An 18,967-nucleotide genomic window follows, 5' to 3' on the forward strand; every position below is an offset into this window, starting at 1 on the left:
TGTTTTTTTTTTTTTTTTCAGCTGTGTCCCAATGGCTATTATTTTGCGATTGATCCTAATGGTTATGTTTTACTACATCCAAATCTTCAGCCAAAGGTATGTATATAATTTGTTTACAGTGACCAGCACAGTTCTGTAAAATTAATGGTTAATGTTCTTAATAGTTTTCTCATCTTTAAATTCACTAAATAGCACCAAATATAAAAGAATGTTATATCTATCATGTTAATAGATGACGATGTATGAAAGTGTGAAAAGTTTTCATTTTCTCTTACCAATTTAGCTCTCCCATATTCCTATCGAATATTTAACTACCCAGTATTCACACCTCAAAGACAGCCATTATCGCCCCGTGCCTGAGTTCACACATCCCACTCGGGATTTTGATTAAGGCTGTAAGGTAACGAGGAGAGTCCCCAGATGGGTGTGAACCTGATAAATATAAGTAATGTTCTTCTGTGCTCAGGCTACATTTTCCAACACCCTATTTTCTGGTAATTATCTCCCCTTTTCATCTCCCAGAGGATTTCTCTTTCTACTTTTGGGCAGGCTTATAAAACTGTGAATGAAATTGAATAAGTAGAACTCTGTGGGATGGGCTTCAGAAATGGAAAGTGTTTATTCATCAGGAAGGTGTGCAAAAGGTGATAAATTCCGTAGATTAACTATTTTATCCTCATTGTTATGCCAAGATGTAAGATATTTTCCTACATTTCTCATCCAACTTATTTCGCTTTCCATTAGTACTTCACAAATGGGGTGAATATATGTTTGTCTAGAAGCAAGAACTGGCAAAATATTATTATATAATTGTAATTTATAAGCATCTTCAGGTTATTGTTTAACTTTGAAGACAATACTGAAGATACTTTAACCCATGCTGAAGGGAATTATATCCAAATTTAGGTTATCTTCCTTTCCTCAGTCATGGGTATTTAATGTTAGTGATATCTTAGGACATCTACAAGTAGGTGCATAAACACACACATTTAATGTTGAGTCATTTAAACATTCAAATCAGTGATAATTAAGAACCGTTGATATTGAATACAAAACTATACTAAGTGGTTACAATAAATATGTCAATTTGAATTCTTCTCACTTTGGAACTTACTTCCATATAAAATCCATCTTGATCTAAACATTAGCTAATCAAGTGTAGCTGCTGATCACTCTGTATTATTTTTCAAGTTTTTCAAGTTTTATTATGAATGTGGTATAGGCATTTTTCCCATTATTTTGAGTCTAACACAGTTCTTTATAAACATGTATATTAAGTTCCTCTTAATAGAGTTATTTATGATTAGCTAAACAGTCTATGATTTTGTCACATTTGGAAATTTTTACCTTTTTAAATCTCTTTTAAGATTTTTTTTTAAATTTGTAATATTATTGTTTGGTCTTTGTATATACCATATATTTTAATTGCATTCCCATAACTGAAGTGATGTAAAAGCAATAACAATGTGATGTTATTACAATAGTAACGTGATGAAGAGTATGAAGGATCCCCATTTTTATGATTGTAGGTCTTAACCCCATCCCCAAAAGGAACTTTATTATTGAGACAAAATAATAAAAAAGAATAATGAGAGTAATGCACATATGATATATAGATATAAATCTGTCATTTAGAGTTAGTAATTTGAAAAAGGTTTTCCCTCTTTATAACCAGTATTTGTGGAGAAAAATTTTATACTCTTTGATGTTAACATACATTTGGCTCAGATTTGGAATCATTTACTAAAACTCATAAAATTACAAAGAAAATATAAATTCTGTAGAAACCCTTAATACAGCCCAAGTGATTTTTCTTCAGGATTATGTCAGCTTTTCATACTTTTATATAGGAAATTATTATAAGCAAGTATATAACAAAGATATTTAGAGAATATTATTTTATAAAACCATTAAAGTATGTTTGAACAGTGTGATCTTTTTTTGAAATTCACGCTTGTGAATTAAAGAATTAAAGATGCTTGTGAATTCTCATCAATAGGTTAAACGTTATAATTTCTGTTTTGTGGGGGATGGTGCATACTATTACGGGTAGATAAAAGAACCACGTACAAAGGATGATATAGTGTAAGGCAACTGGTTTAAAAATTGACAAGCACAAAGGACCAATGTGGTAATACCTGGTATACTAACAAAATTATTCAAATTCTTTCATCAGAAATTTACCAGTAAAAACAAAGGAAGATAATGCTATGTTTCCATAGTAGCCCTTATTATGTAACAAGGTCAAAGTCTAGTGTTATTGCAAGTGTTCTTTGCAAGTGTTATTGCAAGGCATTCTTTGCTGAATGCCTTACGCTTTCTTCCTAAAACTATAATCTTAAATTTATTTCAGTACAATTTTTTAGTTTGTAGAAGGCAGTATGAGAATCCTTTTAAAAGGGCTAGAATATCAGGAAATAAAGTAGCTGTAAACTTTGTCCTTATCTAATTTTCTAAGGAATCATTCTTATTTTCTCAAAGTGTACTGTCTCTACCATGATCACATTTGGACAAATACTGGATTATGTATCCTACTTTTTCCCCAAATGCATTTTAAATTTCCTCCATTTTGTTTCATAAAAATCACCAGATCAGTTAAACATATTAGATATCTAATTTTAGTCAATCTTAAGAAATATTTATTGTATAGGAAATTGTGCATGATCTACGGTTAGAAGTCAGTATTTAAAATCTATTTAAAATGTAAAAAATTAAATAAAATAAATTTATAGTATTAGGATTAAATTCTCTTTCAGTTCCAGAGATACAACATTGGGTAACACTTCAGAAAACAAAGGCACAAATTTTAAAGGTTTAATATTGACACTTTTCGGTACCCTATAATATTTATATTTTAACACATTTGAATTATATAAATACTAAAATTTGCTGGTTTTTTTTTAATCAATATAAAAGTTGTCTGAGGCAAACTACCTTTCTCACTTCCCAAATATGTACTTCTTTGGGGGGAAAAAGGGAAAATATGCAGTCATTTTGCTAACCATTTATTTACTAGCATAAGTTTTCTTAGTCACTGCAAATATTTTTAAACTTTCATTTTATTTGTTGATTCATCACGAACACTATGATACCTGATTAAAATTTATTGTAGGATAGGAGCCTTACCTCTATTGATACAGAGCATGATGAATTACCATCTTTCTGTTGCTTCAGCCTATTGGTGTAGGTATACCAACAATTAATTTAAGAAAAAGGAGACCCAATGTTCAGGTAACTGAATGAAATTGACAGTGCCTTCAAATTTGCTAAATCAGAGTTGAGATTAAGCTTTTCTTCCTAAAAGCATATGATTAATGCTTCCTTTCCTGACTTCAAGCTTCCAGAGCATGAGTTGGAGATGAGCATCATTTCTCAATAAACTACAGCAAAAATGTTATTAATGATGGCAGACGGTATGCATTTGCTAACTAAAGATTGCTAGTAAATTATGTAATGTCGTTAATCAGAACAATCATAATGAGATGGCTTCTAAAAATAAATTTGTTGTTAAATATTATGACGTTAATGTCAATTCCATGTAGCCCTAACAATTGCTTGTGAAATTAACTTCTAAGTGGAGATATACAATTCTGATGTGATAGTTTCTATAAACCATAAAATTTAAGCCAAAATTTCTTTGAATTTCTAAAGTGTTTTTTGGGATTAGAGGTTAGAGAAATTTCCCTAAAGCTAATTAAACGTGTCCAGAATTGCACATAAATGTGAATTTTTATTGCCTGACAAATTCATTTGCAAAATCTTTTCTGTCAACAAAATTTAAATGTTATTTTACATATGCATATTTCTGTATTCACACTAAAAGTAATCAGCAGAAAGGATACTTCCTTCAGTTTAGTACAGTACATTATGAGAATTTCAGAATTTCAAAGGAAGTTAAGTATGACTTAATGTTTTCTATGTAAGGCTATCTTTGCTTTAGAAAAAGTTAGTGGCATTATAATGCAGAGGTTATATGATACTAAGAAGAGACTATTGAACTATAAATTAGCAAAACAGGGTTCTAAGTTAGTTGTACTTATAGCTAATACTGTATCTTTGAGTAGTTCATTAAATCCCATTTTACTTTCTTAACTTGAAAAGCAGGAGAATTAAACTAAGAATTTTTTTTTTTTTACCCTATGCTGTATGTTCCCCCAGGAAAATAAATATGTATGTTGATCTCCGGCTCCATCTCCTGAAAACTCTGATTTAATATGACCAGGGATATGACCAAGTTAAGGAATAGTGTTTTAGGTTTTCCAGGTTGTTCTAAAGTGCAGGGCCACTGGATGCTGAAGCTTCAGTTTTCTTGTAGCTCTAGAATTCTCTGCAATCTGATCTCCATGTCTATCAGTCTTCATATCTTTTATGATTCCTATAGAGGTTAAAATTATGTTTATGTTATATCTTGACTTATTAAATTGTTTTACATTGCTCTCCATGCATGCTTCTTTTTGTGTATTATCTTCAGTATACTTTTTGCATTTTATATCTTTTAGTGAGTTTTCATTTTTATAGTACTTTCAAATATTGCATGTAAATATTATGATATAATTTGAAAACAAACAACCTGAAAAATGGTTTATTTTTGTTTTCCTTCTAAGGAATCCTCAAATGGCAAACTGGTGACTACACAAGACATTTGAATTTTGGGAAATATTTTTTCAAATAGGCAGTAGTTTTCATAATACTATTAAGTATTTCCATTTAAAATTTGTATAAAAGCATTATGCCTATTGTTTTAGTTTTACAAAGGGTGTTATATCAGCTGATATTAAAGTTTTACACATGAGAAATGTTAGATATTTAAAATTTCAAACAAAAGTGTTGGGATAGAATGGACTGGATTCCAGTTCTCAAGACTTGCTTGGTACTTTTTTTTTATTTAGAGGGTTCTGCTTTTGAATTTTCTAATCACTGTGCCTGTGATCGGTCTTTTAAAAAATGGTCAGCCAGATTGCCATTCACAAAGTACAAGTTATGCATTGACATTTTGCTTTTATGATTTCATTTTCTTCTCTATGTCTTTATATGTTGGATTGGGACATGATCTTCATATTGCCAATTCATCCTGATAATGCCTCCTCCATGCATGCTGTTTGGGTCTGGTCATGCTATGCATTATCCATTGCATGTAAGATAATATTCTTATTTATGTTTATAGTTTATCATTTTGATTATCTTGACTTTGTTTTGCAGTGAGTGTGTTAAAATTTTAATGCTGTTATGGTGTTTGTGTGAAGATGATTTATTTCAGGGGACTTTAAAGAAGCAGTTCTGAATAATATTGTCCACTGTAGAGTATCCTTTTATTAGTGACTTCCTTGGTTTGGTTTTTTTAAATAAAGGATTACAATTATTTTCGATATTGATTTTTATTTTCTCCTTATGAAATATGCTACATTTCAAATGAATATTTGCTTCTGAGGCAATATGTTGCTGTCAAAACAATGGTCAGTATTAACAGCTATTAAGCAATCTAATACTCCTCTTCCATATTCTAGAGACTTCTGATTCTAGATATCAGGCTCATGAGCAGTGAATATTTTTCTAATAGAAGTGCCAGTTACAGTTGAGATTATTTTTTCATTTGCCTTTAAGAATATCCATTCATCAAAACCCATGGGAATCATAAACTTTCATTATTTAAATGGTTATTCCTTAAAGAAAGGCATTTTTGTCATAATTATAAAATAAGTACATGCCATTATAATCTCATTCAGTATTGGAAATAAGTATTTAGTTTACATATATTTTTAATTATTATTATTATGGGTAGTCAGTCCTCCTTTAATTGTTATTATTATGAGTAGTCAGTCCTCCTAAAACAGTGTTTAAAATAGTGATATTCTGGTTCATTTTGTGGTTTAAGAAAATTAAAAAAAATAGTGATAATCTGAACATATTTTGGGAAAGCCTGTGAAGCTCAAATCATTAAAATTCTAGTGACCTTGCACCGATATAGCATAATTCATATTTATTACTTCTGTCCAATTAAATATCACATTTTGGTGGTATTTATTTTTAGTCAACTTTAAAAATCAATTTCTAAAATTACATAGTTGTAAAATTTTAGATGCATATTAAGATTTCATTATTATAATAAAGTTTAATATTCTATTATGGCATGTCACATTACTTAGCAGTGTAATAAGAGAATCAATGTATTTTTGTTTATCAAATAATTCAATAAGTTCATTTTATAATTGAAAAAAATTGTTAAATGTCATATGCGGTAAATTTGCCAGGTGGACAGTTTTATTTGATATATTTGTGTAAATAAAGAATCTACTTTATTTCACAGTTAATTTTACCTATTGCACACCAGCAAGAAGAAGCAATAGGAGATGTTAAAGCAAGAGACCATATGTAGTGAACCCAAGGGTTATTATTTTAGTTAGATTTTAATTATAATAGTTTATTCAAGTGCTTGTGACTTGATCACAAATTTTCTTATAAAAATTTACTGAATTTAACTTATGAAAATATAATGTCAAATTTTTGAGATTCAAATATATGAAGCAAACTTGGCTTTTTATGCATCTTAAAATATGCCTAGAAGAGTGTTTTACTTAGCAGATTCATAGTTTATAAAAGATTTTCCCTCATATAATTTATTTTTCTAAAATATAAAGAACATGTATTATTTATCTGTTGCGTTTGTTTAATTGCCAAATGTGTTATCCATATGGCTTTATTTTGCTCTTTCCCCATCCTAATTAAAGTTGAGTGGATCTTCAGTTGTCATATTCCCACAGAACTTGTAGTTATAAATGTAGTATCTAACATAGCACTCTGAGACTGTCTTCAGTTGGTGGTACATTCAAATTTTCCTGCTATACTTAAGGCTCAAATTCGTAGCCTATTTATTGTTACTTTAAAATATATGTATATGAAACCAGATACCTTTATATAGCTATTTAATATACCTTAGGTAAGTAACATTTATGGAATTGTTTACATATGAATATGTTAAATTATTTGTATACAGCATCATTTCATAATGTCAGATATGCTTAATTATTATTATTTTCTGTGTAGAACCCCAAATCTCAGGAGCCAGTAACTTTGGATTTCCTTGATGCAGAATTAGAGAATGACATTAAGGTGGAGGTGAGTGTACCCCTGAGCATTATTCTCAGGTAGGTGCTGAGGCTCATCCATTCCACGGTATTCGTTGAGCAGCTTCACTGTGCTAGCTTCTCTCCTGGGTACTATAATACACAGTGATGATTGTTGTTAAAATTTCGGGAACCTGGGCCCTCTCATCCAAATGGTCATATGAAAAGGAATCAATATTAATATTTTAAGTTGTGTGTGACATGAGTTTGTTTCTTCCATTCCCTAGGTAGAGAAGTTTCAAGTATTTCAGTACAAATGTAACTTATAAGAGATTAACTTCTCTCAACTATGCAAAGACCACTGTATGTCTTTTAAAATTTGTTACATTAATAAAATAAAATAAAATTTGTTACATTGTGTTTTTATATACACTTGTTTTATACATTTTATACATTGACTCTCTCATTATAGAACAATATAATTTAATTATCATTATTACCCAAGGCCAAGGCATAGAGCTGGGATGTCTTAGGTGTTTAATGAATGTTGGTTACAAGTTATTTTGAAATGATAGAGTGGAGTCATGTAATGTTGCACCAAGGTGATCCTTGGACCCTCACGCTGCTGAGTGACTGTAATAATATTACTTATCTATCCTGTTAAGGCTCAGTTTCCCTTCCATCGGTTCCATAAAGTAATTGACTATTCCTTCATTAATTATATTTCAAAAATTAATGACTAGGTGAAGACAATTAAGGGGACCTTTATTATTTTAAAATATGGAAATGACCATCATGTGGTAACTTTTAAAAGAATATTCCCAAAGGACAACCACAACTACTAGTACAACCACCCTATTTTTTTTTTCAGTCTGTTCTAAAATAAGGTATAAACCTTGGAAACACCAGTACTTTCATAGTCATACTTAGTCAATTTAGTACTTGCAATAGAGTGATTCTTATATTTTCCCATAGATTCGAAATAAAATGATCGATGGAGAGAGTGGAGAAAAAACATTTCGAACTCTGGTTAAATCTCAAGATGAGGTAAGAATCAGGTCAGGCTTATTCTTATATAAAATGTAAAGATGAATAATGATATTGGTAGTTTGTCTTTCCTATTAAAGCAGTATTTAGAAAACAGCTATCTCAAACACATTTTTAAGACCTTCTTTGCTAGGAGGATATTGTTTTTATCTTAACTCTTTAATTTCTGTAAAATGTTTTGCTTCAGGTTTCTTGATGTTTTACATTATTAATAGTATGTTCTTGAAAATTGTATTTTATGTCTCCATTTTTATCATAGAAAATAGAGCACCTGGGCAGCCCAGGTGGCTCAGCAGTTTAGCGCTGCCTTTGGCCCAGGGCCTGATCCTGGAGACCCGGGATTGAGTCCCACATTGGGCTCCCTGCATGGAGCCTGCTTGTCCCTCTGCCTGTGTCTCTGCCTCTCTCTCTCTCTGTGTGTCTCTCATGAATAAATAAATAAAATCTTTAAAAAAAAAAAAAAACCTTCATTTAAAAAAAAAAGAAAGAAAATAGAGCACACAATTTATTTTTTTTTAAAGATTTTGTTTATTCATTCATGAGAGACACACACAGAGAGAGAGGCAGAGACACAGGCAGAGGGAGAAGCAGGCTCCCTGCAGGGAGCCCAATGTGGTACTCGATCCCAGGACCCCAGGATCACGACCTGAGCCAAAGGTAGACGCTCAACCACTGAGCCATCCAGGAGCCCCCAGAGCACCCAATTTAATGTTTTACCATGTTTTTTAAGGCCAGTTCAGTCATGCAAAATTGAAATATTTAATAGCTGTATGTGTTATCTGATTTGTGCATGCAGATGTTCTAATTGTTGAGTTTCATGTATTGACTTGGGTTTTTAGTCAGTTACCTTTTTTTGACTTATGTTCCTTCACTATATATGCACTTTATGTCATAACTGCCCTGCATTTAAACCTGAAATAAAATCAAGGGGTAACACAACTATACCCATAAATCACTGGTATAAATATGTAGTAAACTTACATTGTTTTACATAGTTGCAGAAGAACTCTGCCTATGAGCAGTGTGTCTATCTATTGTCAGTCAAGTGTGGAGTAAATACACAGACATTCATATATTTGAGTATTTGAAAAATACATAGAATCCAGAAGCTTTGGAGCCTGGAAATTTATGTTCGTGGATAACTTATATCCTTTCCCTCAGTAACAGCCTCTTTAAATGTATACATTTCTTTTGAATTCCTCAGCAGGTCTTTCTCTAAGATGGACCTAGGATCCAAATAGGATCCATTCATTAGCACTTGGCATTTCTCACTTTGATATCATTAGGGGTCCCCATTACCAGAGGACAGGAGGAGGTATATAGCAATTGCAGACATTGTTGAAACTTCGATTCTCTTTACTTAGACTTTAGCCATGCTCTTTACCCACTCGCTCCTTGAGGAAAGATGTAAATCATTCAACAACCCTGCCAACTTTTCCATATCATTCTGCCAAAAACTCTTTGACCTACACATTCTTTCCTCAACTTAGAAATTAATTTTGTTTGTATTTAGTCACATTGATGTTTTCTTCCTTCAATTTACTGTAAATTCCTCTAACCAATATCCACCTGTAGACTTTGCTTGTTAATAATATTGCAAGAAAACATTATCTTGCATGTTTATTTTCTTAATATGGTATGCTATTTTTTAACTTACTGAATGACACCGATTTGCCTTTTTTTTTATGGGTGGTATGAAATACATGAACATTGTTCCTTTTCGTTTTTAAGAATTTTTCTAATCCAGAAACCTCCTCACCAATCCCTTTTCTCCCTCTCTCTGTCCTCCACACATGTTGAGCAAACCAGAGGAATATTTGTTGCATAAGGCAACATATATGGTTGTTATAAAATGAATTTGGCATCATACATTATCCTTCATCCTGTCAATTTTTTTAGAAGACTTAGGTATTTTTATTTCATCAGTAAATTGTAGAAAATAGTATTTAGTCCAGGGGTCGATTAAATTAGACAATGATTGTAAAGTGGTTATTGTGATGCCTAAGACCAAGTAACATTTCAGTGAAAGTTATTCTTCTGATGATGATAATAAAGCTGGAGACAACTTAAAAAATATAAAGATGCATATATGCCATCACTGTGCCTAATAGAAGAAAGAATGATTATTTCTTTACTATCATTTGTAGCGATATATGAAAGATTCTTTATCCATCAAGGTATTGAGCTTTGGGCTTCCTTCCCCTGGTGGATTTAGTTGTTTTTCTGACCTTCGGTGGTACTAAGTAATTAGTCTCTTATGATAAATGCCATAACAATGACATAATAACAATAGTAATATGCTAACCATACATTTGGATCTAGAAATGATGTGTTAACTTCTTGGTATTACCAATTTCTCATAAACACATTCTAGTACGGAAATATCTGAGGCTTAGCTAATATATCCTTCTATTGTATTATTAAAATTTATTTCTTAGAAAATAGTTTCAAAGTTTTAAGGTTAATAATTCCACATAAATTACTAAGATTTTGTACTTGAAAGTCCTTAAAAGTTATGAGGCAGATACTTATTTATGTCCTAAAATTTTGCTTACACATACACACACACCCCCATAACAGAACAAGTAAATGTAGACTAGATCAGACATTTGTGAAGGAGGGTATTGAATGGCCACAGAATTTATAAATAGATTTTAGTGTTCTGCTTTTCATATGAATTCACATAGATTTTATAAGGTGGTAACAACCATATCAAACTTTTTCTCTAGAGATACATTGACAAAGGCAACAGGACATACACGTGGACTCCTGTGAATGGCACAGATTACAGGTAATTAATTAGATTTAAACGTGTATCGTATACAAAAGTATTCTGTTCAGTGTCTTTCACCTATTTCTAGTAGCAGTTTTTGCAGTAGATAAATATTAAGTTTTTGCATTTTCAGAAACTATTTTCACTGTAATTAAAACAAAAGTTATCTTTTCCAGTGTAAAAATGTAATAAAATTATAGCTCTAATTTTCAAAATGGAAAAAAGCTAGGAATATAAATTTTAGAAATGAAGACATGTGATATAAATTATTTTACAGGGGATCCCTGGATGGCTCAGCGGTTTAATGCCTGCCTTCGGCCCAGGACGTGATCCTGGAGTACCAGGATTGAGTCCCTTATCAGGCTCCCTGCATGGAGCCTGCTTCTCCCTCTGCCTGTGTCTCCACCTCTCTCTCTCTATATATATATCTATCTCTCATGAAAAAATAAATAAAATCTTTTAAAAATAATATCATTTTACCTATTTATGTTAGTGATAATAAATGGTGACAAAACCGCCTAATAGTTTTTAGTTACCACTGATTTCCTCATTTAAATTATTAGTTTATATTACTTATATTTAGGTGGAAAGTTAACTTAAAACTTGTTACATTGTACTATTATCTGATATAAATGCTCAGTTGATATAACTTTACCCCATGAATGGCAAGTCTGTAACATCCTGGTCATTCCAAAGGAGAGGGCCTTAGAAAGCTGGACAGACTAATAATACCCTATAGTGCCTTGAAAGTTCTCCATTCTTCACTTGCCAAGCATCTCCTTCACTTTCTTGGTCTAACTTTTCTTGGAGGTCATGGCTTGTCCAGTGGTCCTACTTCCTCATGCTCTTAATACTAAGGTTGATAGAAATATTTCCTTCCTTTTTTCTTTTTAAAGATTTTATTTATTTATACATGGGAGACACACACACACAGAGAGAGAGAGAGAGAGAGAGAGAGGCAGAGACACAGGCAGAGGGAGAAGCAGGCTCTATGTAAGGAGCCCGATGTGGGACTTGATCCCGGGACTCCAAGATCACACCCTGGGCTGAAAGCAGTTGCTAAACTGATGAGCCACCAGGGCTGCCCAGAATATTTCCTTCTTGTTACTCATTTTGTCTTCCTCTTCCCTAAAATCCCCATCTCTGAATCTTTTGTCATCTTCCTCTCATTCCTAAAAGATTTCAATTCCTGGCTCACTGCCAATCACTCGTACATTCACATAGACCACTGCGTCTCATAATATTTTTGATGTACCCACATTTATATAAAACAGAACACAAATTATTTACTAAGTCAACTTAAAAAAAAGATTTTAAAAATTCAAGCTTAAATTTTTTTTTATTAGCTTTCAGAGACATGGACTTTGCCAAATTGCTGAAAATTTTTCTAAATGCTTACTCTCAAATTTCTCTACTTAACTGGTCCTGAGCTGATAATCGAGAGCTTGCAAATGTGGTTCTGAGTTTATCTCCTCTTCACTATGTGGGAATAGTGCTTCCTGCCTTTTTTCTTAGATGAACAAATTGTAAATTAGAAAAACTGGATCCTTTTAACCTTAACAATGAGTCAACAATAATGACAGTCATAACTTTTAAATTGTCATTATACCTTGCTTAAGTATGTTTGTAAAAGTCTCACAAATGTCCTCTACATTGGACTTACAACTTCGGGCCAGATTCAGTCTGTTTTCACTATAGCACTTCCCTGAATCACTGTATAAATAAATTCACAATTAACAAAAAAAATAGTTGAACTATGTCAAAGAAGGAGAAGAAAGAACGGGCATCTTTTGATTTAATGAACAAAGTATTCAATTTCATTTAGTGACTTCTGTCTTCTTAAGCCTTGATGTAAATTCAGGTATCACAGTTGAATTATAGTAATTAATTATATTAATAGACTGCTCTTTTTTCATAAAGAATTTAGTTTTATAGAATCATGATTGAGTTGAAAGTATGTTATATTCCATTTAAGTAAGTCAACCATGTTTATATGAGTCACAAAAACATCGCATGGGCTCTCGCATCCACCTGGTGGCCACTAGCTTTATTAGGCTTTAATCCCTGGGAGAAAATAAAGCAGCTTCAGTCTGTTGGTTTTATATGGAGAGAGACAGCAAACACTGCATATGACAACATCATCAACTCAGAATGTTGGTAAAGATTTTATCTGCTATAAGTTGAAGAAATAACCATTGCCTTGAGATGGAAGTAAATCAAGTGTGACTGTATTTTTCTATAAAATGAAGTGTAGCTCTTAATAACAACCTGAGACATGCAGGCCAATAAAATGTATATTTGATATGTCAATTTTAAAACTTCTCTTGTGTTCCTCATGAGTTCCAACACTATTTTTATGGTACGTGAGATGTAACCCAAGCTTGGAGAGTGACACTGTAGCAGCCACATGATATAACGTTATCGGTTTTAATTAGAAGTTTCTCTTAGCAATAAATGCTGATGGAGCAATAAAAAATGTCCTAATTTCCCTTGAGAGGAATTTGTGGGAGACAATCTTCAAATGCTCAGTAATTCTACTCTACATTTTATAAATGGCAAGCGAATCATGAAAGGTCATCTTGCTTTCAGACTAATTGCACTGCTTATTTTAATTTCCATCTCTGCCTCCACTTAAAGGAAGTTACCTATAAAATGAACGGAGAGATTTTCATTATATCTACATAACATTTTATTTCTCTGACCTTTTCTCATAAGGACAGTCTATGAATTACTTAATGAAGGAGAAAGATTTGGGAATTGGAGGTAACAAACATCCACCCATTTTGCTATCTTGACTGAATAATTAAGTTGTAGGAGATAAACCCTTGCTTTTTTTTCCCATTTTGTAGAGTGAATTTTTAACATATATGGTCATAAGAAGGAAAACCTGAAATTTTATATTTTGCCCTGTTCTGTATTAGCCATAAAAAAAAATAGAGAATGAGAATCTAGCTTGGGCATTCTTCTCAAAGCCTGGGAAACAGGAAACAAGTAATTTAAAAGAAGATCTAGAAATATGCAGAAATACTCAGAAGCCTAGAAATGCACACCTTTTCCTGTGCATTGCTGGATTCTGGATTAAATATTAGAAATGAGTGTTAATGACTCAGTAGGTCACATTAATCGAATGTTGCTCTTTGAAAATACTCGGTTCGCTGGGCATCTTCTATCCCCATTTTTGGTACCCACTAGTTCATAAGTTTCCTTTAGTATTAAAGCAGAGCCAAGGTCATTCAAAGCTGTGAATGTGGCTACGGAATAGTTAAGTCCTACACGCGTATATTAGCCATTTCCAGGGTGCAAGAATTACACATATGTGGTTGTGTTCTTTCAAACTGCCTAATAGTCAAATATTCTGACCGCTTTATGCTCTAAGAACCAAGAGGATGAGCAAGCAGTCTTTCTTCCTGCTATAAAGGCATCTGAATTTTCTTACCAACAGACATCAGGGGATTTTCCTCAAGAGTCTTAAAATAGGGGGTATTTAACCCCTTCAGGGAGTATATTTCAGATAATCTTACAAATTGTGTAGTAGAAAGGACAATACTTAACGTAATTTTTAAATAGCGTACATTTGCTGCAGAGCACTTTAACGTGATGTATAATTCAGGAAGGAGGGGTATCCAATTAGTATATTATTTATTTTCTCTAAATGTAACCCTGATACTCTGTATCTTTTTCAACACTCAGAGTATTTTCAGTACACTTTTCTGGAAATACAGTATACACGGCACTTCTTTCTCCGCTAATTCATGGGCACATTCAGTAGCTTATTTTCCTTGTGTCTCTTCTGATTCCCGACAATGTAGAGAACGGAGGACTCTGGATGGCGAGACTCAATAAAGTACTCTATTTGCTAAATGCATTTTCCTGTCATAGTAATATGTCTCTTTTTTCCCATGAGGAAGATCTTTGGATTTTCCATTAACTGGATGTGTCTTTTTTTTTTTTTTAAAGTTGTTTGTTTGTGTTTATGCTTCTCTTGTTTCTATTGCAGTTTGGCCTTGGTATTACCAACCTACAGTTTTTACTATATAAAAGCCAAAATAGAAGAGACAATAACTCAGGCCAGATGTAAGTACTATGAAAGCGACCCAAGAGTCTATTTATCTCTCAGTACCAGCTGTATAAATTTGTCTAGATATCAGAATGCCCAAGGCCTATACATTTTAGTAGGTGTTACTACCAAATCTACAGCAATGATTCTAACCCATTCCAAACATGCAAGGAACAAGAAATATTCTACGTGGATAGAATATGAGCAGGTACCCAGTCTCACTGGCATCCCCACCACCTTACCCTCCTGCCTTGCTTTGTGCTCATAGAATCATTGCAGTGCTGTGTCCTCTGTTGCTGTCATTTTAAGGGTCTGCTAGCTGGTGCAAAATGTTTCACATGGTCTCTACTCATGGCACTGTGCTAATAAGGCTTTAATTTTTCTTTTCTTTTCTTTTTTTTTTTTTTTTTTTTGCATTTCGCAAGAATAATATTGTGCTCCACATCTACTCTGTTTGAATAAATTAAATTGCATTGATTGGCGGCTTTGGTCTGGCAATTAACTTCCTTCTCATAATCCAAATTAATAATGTCTTCAGTAACTCAAATGGATTATTTTTTTAAAGCATCTTTTGGAATGTGGAGTAATTATTAACATAAGTGCATATTTTAAGTCATTATTAATCTTTGTTTTGGGTGACTGGATTTAGTAAAGTAAAATGACCATCATATCTTTTGTACATCAGTTACTACTAACAACCTAAATTATATGTTAGGAAGTAAAAAAAAAAAAAAATTGCGTGTCTGTATGTGTGTATATATACCTTTTACATCTGACTTTAACTGCAGTTTCCTTCAGTCCCCTGTCAGTTGTAATCCTCATTATGCTAAATTTATACTTTTATATTTACACTTTCACTTGATAGATATGATGGTCTTTTTAACAACCAGCAACTTTGCATGAGCTCGTTCTTCACATGATAAATGAGGGGATGATGACTAGTTGGTCTTTGATGGTTGGTAAATGCTTCTGAATATAGGCTAACATCGTCGCCATTGCACCTGCGTTAAACACTTTGCAAAATAGACCCTTGAAATCACCACAGTACAGAGAAGATGTTTTAGTAGTAAGTGATAGGACATACCTTCCAGTCTTCAAAAAGATGTCTTTTTTTTTTCCAGAGTACAGCTGTACATAAATAAACCTTTGATCTATGCACAATATTTTTATTCAAGAAAGTCATTGAATAAAATATTGTTTGTGACCCCCTTTGCTTTACCCTCTTTTTTTTTGTTTCCCTGCTTTCTCTTTCTGATGGATTTTCACAGCCAAAAAGGGCAAAATGAAGGGCAAGTATTTTCTTGTTGCTCAATTTCTTTGTTTAGTACACTTGACATTTCCACTGATATTTCCATTCCTATTGGATATTATCCTCTGTGCTTCTCATCTGCTAGATTTTCCTCCATCACTCAAACCTTAGCAGCAATAAGGGGGGAAGAATATGCTTGTGTTTTCATGTGCAGTCTATTTCACATTTAGGTTTTCTCTGAGGCTTAAAAACTTGGGTGTTTTTATCCTTCCACTTACTAATTCATACCTAAAATGAAAAATGTTACTAATTTACTAAAGGCATCGATGGGTTTATTGAAATCATTTTTCTTTACTGTAATGATAAAAATTTTGTGTTGAGATGTTCAGTGAACTCTGATGTAACATTGATAGAGAGATACCTTGGTTATGGCAGGGTTAGTAAATGGGATATTTAGAACACAACATTTTTCTGATAGAACTGGTGTAATTTGTGTTATGAAATTAAAATGGATTTTATAATCTTAGTATGCAGTGTTAAGGACCTTTATATTCATTGATGTATTTCAATTTAGGATATAAACACTCTTTTTATTTTTTCTTACTAGGTTATCATTCTAATGCCTTCATATTGTCCTAGAAGCTGAGGATGCATACTCTGGATGGCTTATCTAATTCTGTAACATTATCTTTGCAGATTCGGAAACACTGAAACCAGATAATTTTGACGAATCTGGCTATACGTTCATAGCACCAAGGTTGGTTTTGTTTTATTTTACTTTTTTTTATTGCTTGTATGGATAGGTGAGCCTTCAGGAACAGTTCTGAGTTAATCACACTGCCAAATTATGGAACCAAAGGGAGCAATAATTTTAAAACCATAACTGTACTCTATTCATGCACTCAACTCAGTAAGGAACTACCGTATGCCAAGCAATGTTCTGACTCAGGGATGCAATAGTGAATAAGACAGATGTAGACTTTGCTCTTAGTGGAAATACCACTAATACCAGTGTATCCATCAATAGTGAAGAACTGGGTCTTCGCATATGTGAGTACACACGAACACTCTGTATGTAGGTGTGGATATATACACATACACACGGTTGGCTCTACTGAGATCCACAGATAGCTGTGTAGGTATACACATAAGGCTAGAATGTCTTAGGTTATGATTGATGTTAATGCTCTAACAACATTCTGGGAAAGCATTTTAATACAGTGACATTTTCTCACATAATTTTTTAAGATTAATGTTCTTTTTTCTCTTCCCTTATTGTATTTCTCATACAATTCCTCTTTTCTAACCCTAAGATACACCTTTATCCCTACCTCTGCTTTCATGTGATTGATAATAATTTGAGTGTTTTTTTCTTAGTTCTTTTAAAATTTTGTGAATTTTTATTTTAAATTCCAGTTAACATGCTGTGTAGTATTATGTTCAGGTGTACAATATAGTGATTCAGCACTTCCATACAACACCTGGTGCTCATCACAGCAAGTGCCCTCCTTAATCCCCATCCAATTTCACCCATCCCCCCCACCTCCCCTCTGGGGACCATCATTTTGTTTTCTTTTTTTTTTTTTTTTTTTTGTTTTCTGTAGTTCAGTCTGTTTCTTGGTTTGCCTCTCTCTTTATTTTTCCCTTTGTTTTTTAAATTCCACGTGTGCATGAAATTGTACAGTATTTGTCTTTATCCAATAGACTTATTTTACCTAATACTCTGTACCTCCATCTACGTCGTTGCAAATGGCAAGATTTCATTCTGTTTTATGGCTGAGGAATATTCTATTGTGCATAGTATACACTGCATCTTCTTTATCCATTCTTCAGTTGATGAACGCCGGGGCTGTTTTCGTCATTTGGCTATTGTGGATAATGCTGCGGTAAAGATCAGGGTGCATGTATCACCTTAGTATTAGTATTTTTGTGTACTTTGAGTAAATACCTAGTAGTGAGATTGCTGGATTGTAAGTAGCTCTATCTTTAACTAACTTCTTGAGGAACCTCCACACTGTTTTCCCGAGTGGCTGCACCAGTCTGCATGCCAACACCTGTTGTTTGTTGTTGATGATAGCACTTGCCCTGGTGTGAGGTGATGAATCATTGGAATTTTGACGTTCATTTCTCAGTTAAGTGAAGTTGAGCATCTTTCCAGATAGTTGGCCATCTGTATGTCTTTTTTTGGAAAAATGTCTACTCATGTCTTCTGCCCATTTTTTCATTGGACTATTCATTTTTAGGTATTAAGTTTTATCTTTATCTATTTTGGATACTAACCTTTTATCAGATATGCCATTTGTAAATATCTTCTCCCATTCTCTAGGTTGCCTCTTAGTTTTGTTGAGTGTTTCTTTCCCTCACTCCTGCAGAAGCTTTTTATTTTGATGAAATCCCAGTAGTTTATTTTTTGTTTCCCTTGCCTCAGGAGATATGGTTTCAAGTCTCACATTTAGGTCTTTTAATCATTTTGAATTTATTGTTGTATCTACTATAAGAAAGTGGTCCAATTTCATTCTTTTGCACATTGTTGTCCAGTTTTCCAACACCATTCATTGAAGAGACTTTCCCATTGGATATTCTTTCTTGCTCTGTCAAAGATTGTCTATATAGTCATGCATTCATTTCTGGGTTTTCTGTTCTGTTCTCTTGATCCTTGTGCCTCTTCTTGTGCCAGTACTGCACTGCTTTGATTATATCCTTTTTTTTTTTTTTTAAAGATTTTATTTATTTATTCATGATAGTCACACAGAGAGAGAGAGAGGCAGAGACATAGGCAG

The 18,967-nt window shown here is 32.9% G+C and overlaps 1 protein-coding gene across 8 annotated transcripts in view; it reads left to right on the forward strand.

Moving 5' to 3' along the window:
• The window catches only part of CACNA2D1 (calcium voltage-gated channel auxiliary subunit alpha2delta 1), a 475,096-nt gene that overhangs the window by 415,594 nt on the left and 40,535 nt on the right, over positions 1-18,967 (forward strand). Inside the window, exons 18-25 of one of the 8 annotated variants that reach the window (XM_077863845.1) lie at positions 22-96; positions 3,175-3,231; positions 7,042-7,113; positions 8,037-8,108; positions 10,838-10,899; positions 14,879-14,955; positions 16,207-16,227; positions 16,884-16,944. In XM_077863845.1, coding sequence (XP_077719971.1) covers positions 22-96; positions 3,175-3,231; positions 7,042-7,113; positions 8,037-8,108; positions 10,838-10,899; positions 14,879-14,955; positions 16,207-16,227; positions 16,884-16,944 — 497 coding nt within the window. Of the gene's footprint in view, positions 1-21; positions 97-3,174; positions 3,232-7,041; positions 7,114-8,036; positions 8,109-10,837; positions 10,900-11,158; positions 11,307-14,878; positions 14,956-16,206; positions 16,228-16,883; positions 16,945-18,967 lie in introns of those variants that run through there. The other 7 variants (XM_077863846.1, XM_077863847.1, XM_077863848.1 and 4 more) reach the window with 7 other exon arrangements.

The sequence above is a fragment of the Canis aureus genome, chromosome 21, assembly GCF_053574225.1.
Source record: "Canis aureus isolate CA01 chromosome 21, VMU_Caureus_v.1.0, whole genome shotgun sequence".
NCBI classification, from domain to species: Eukaryota; Metazoa; Chordata; class Mammalia; order Carnivora; family Canidae; genus Canis; species Canis aureus.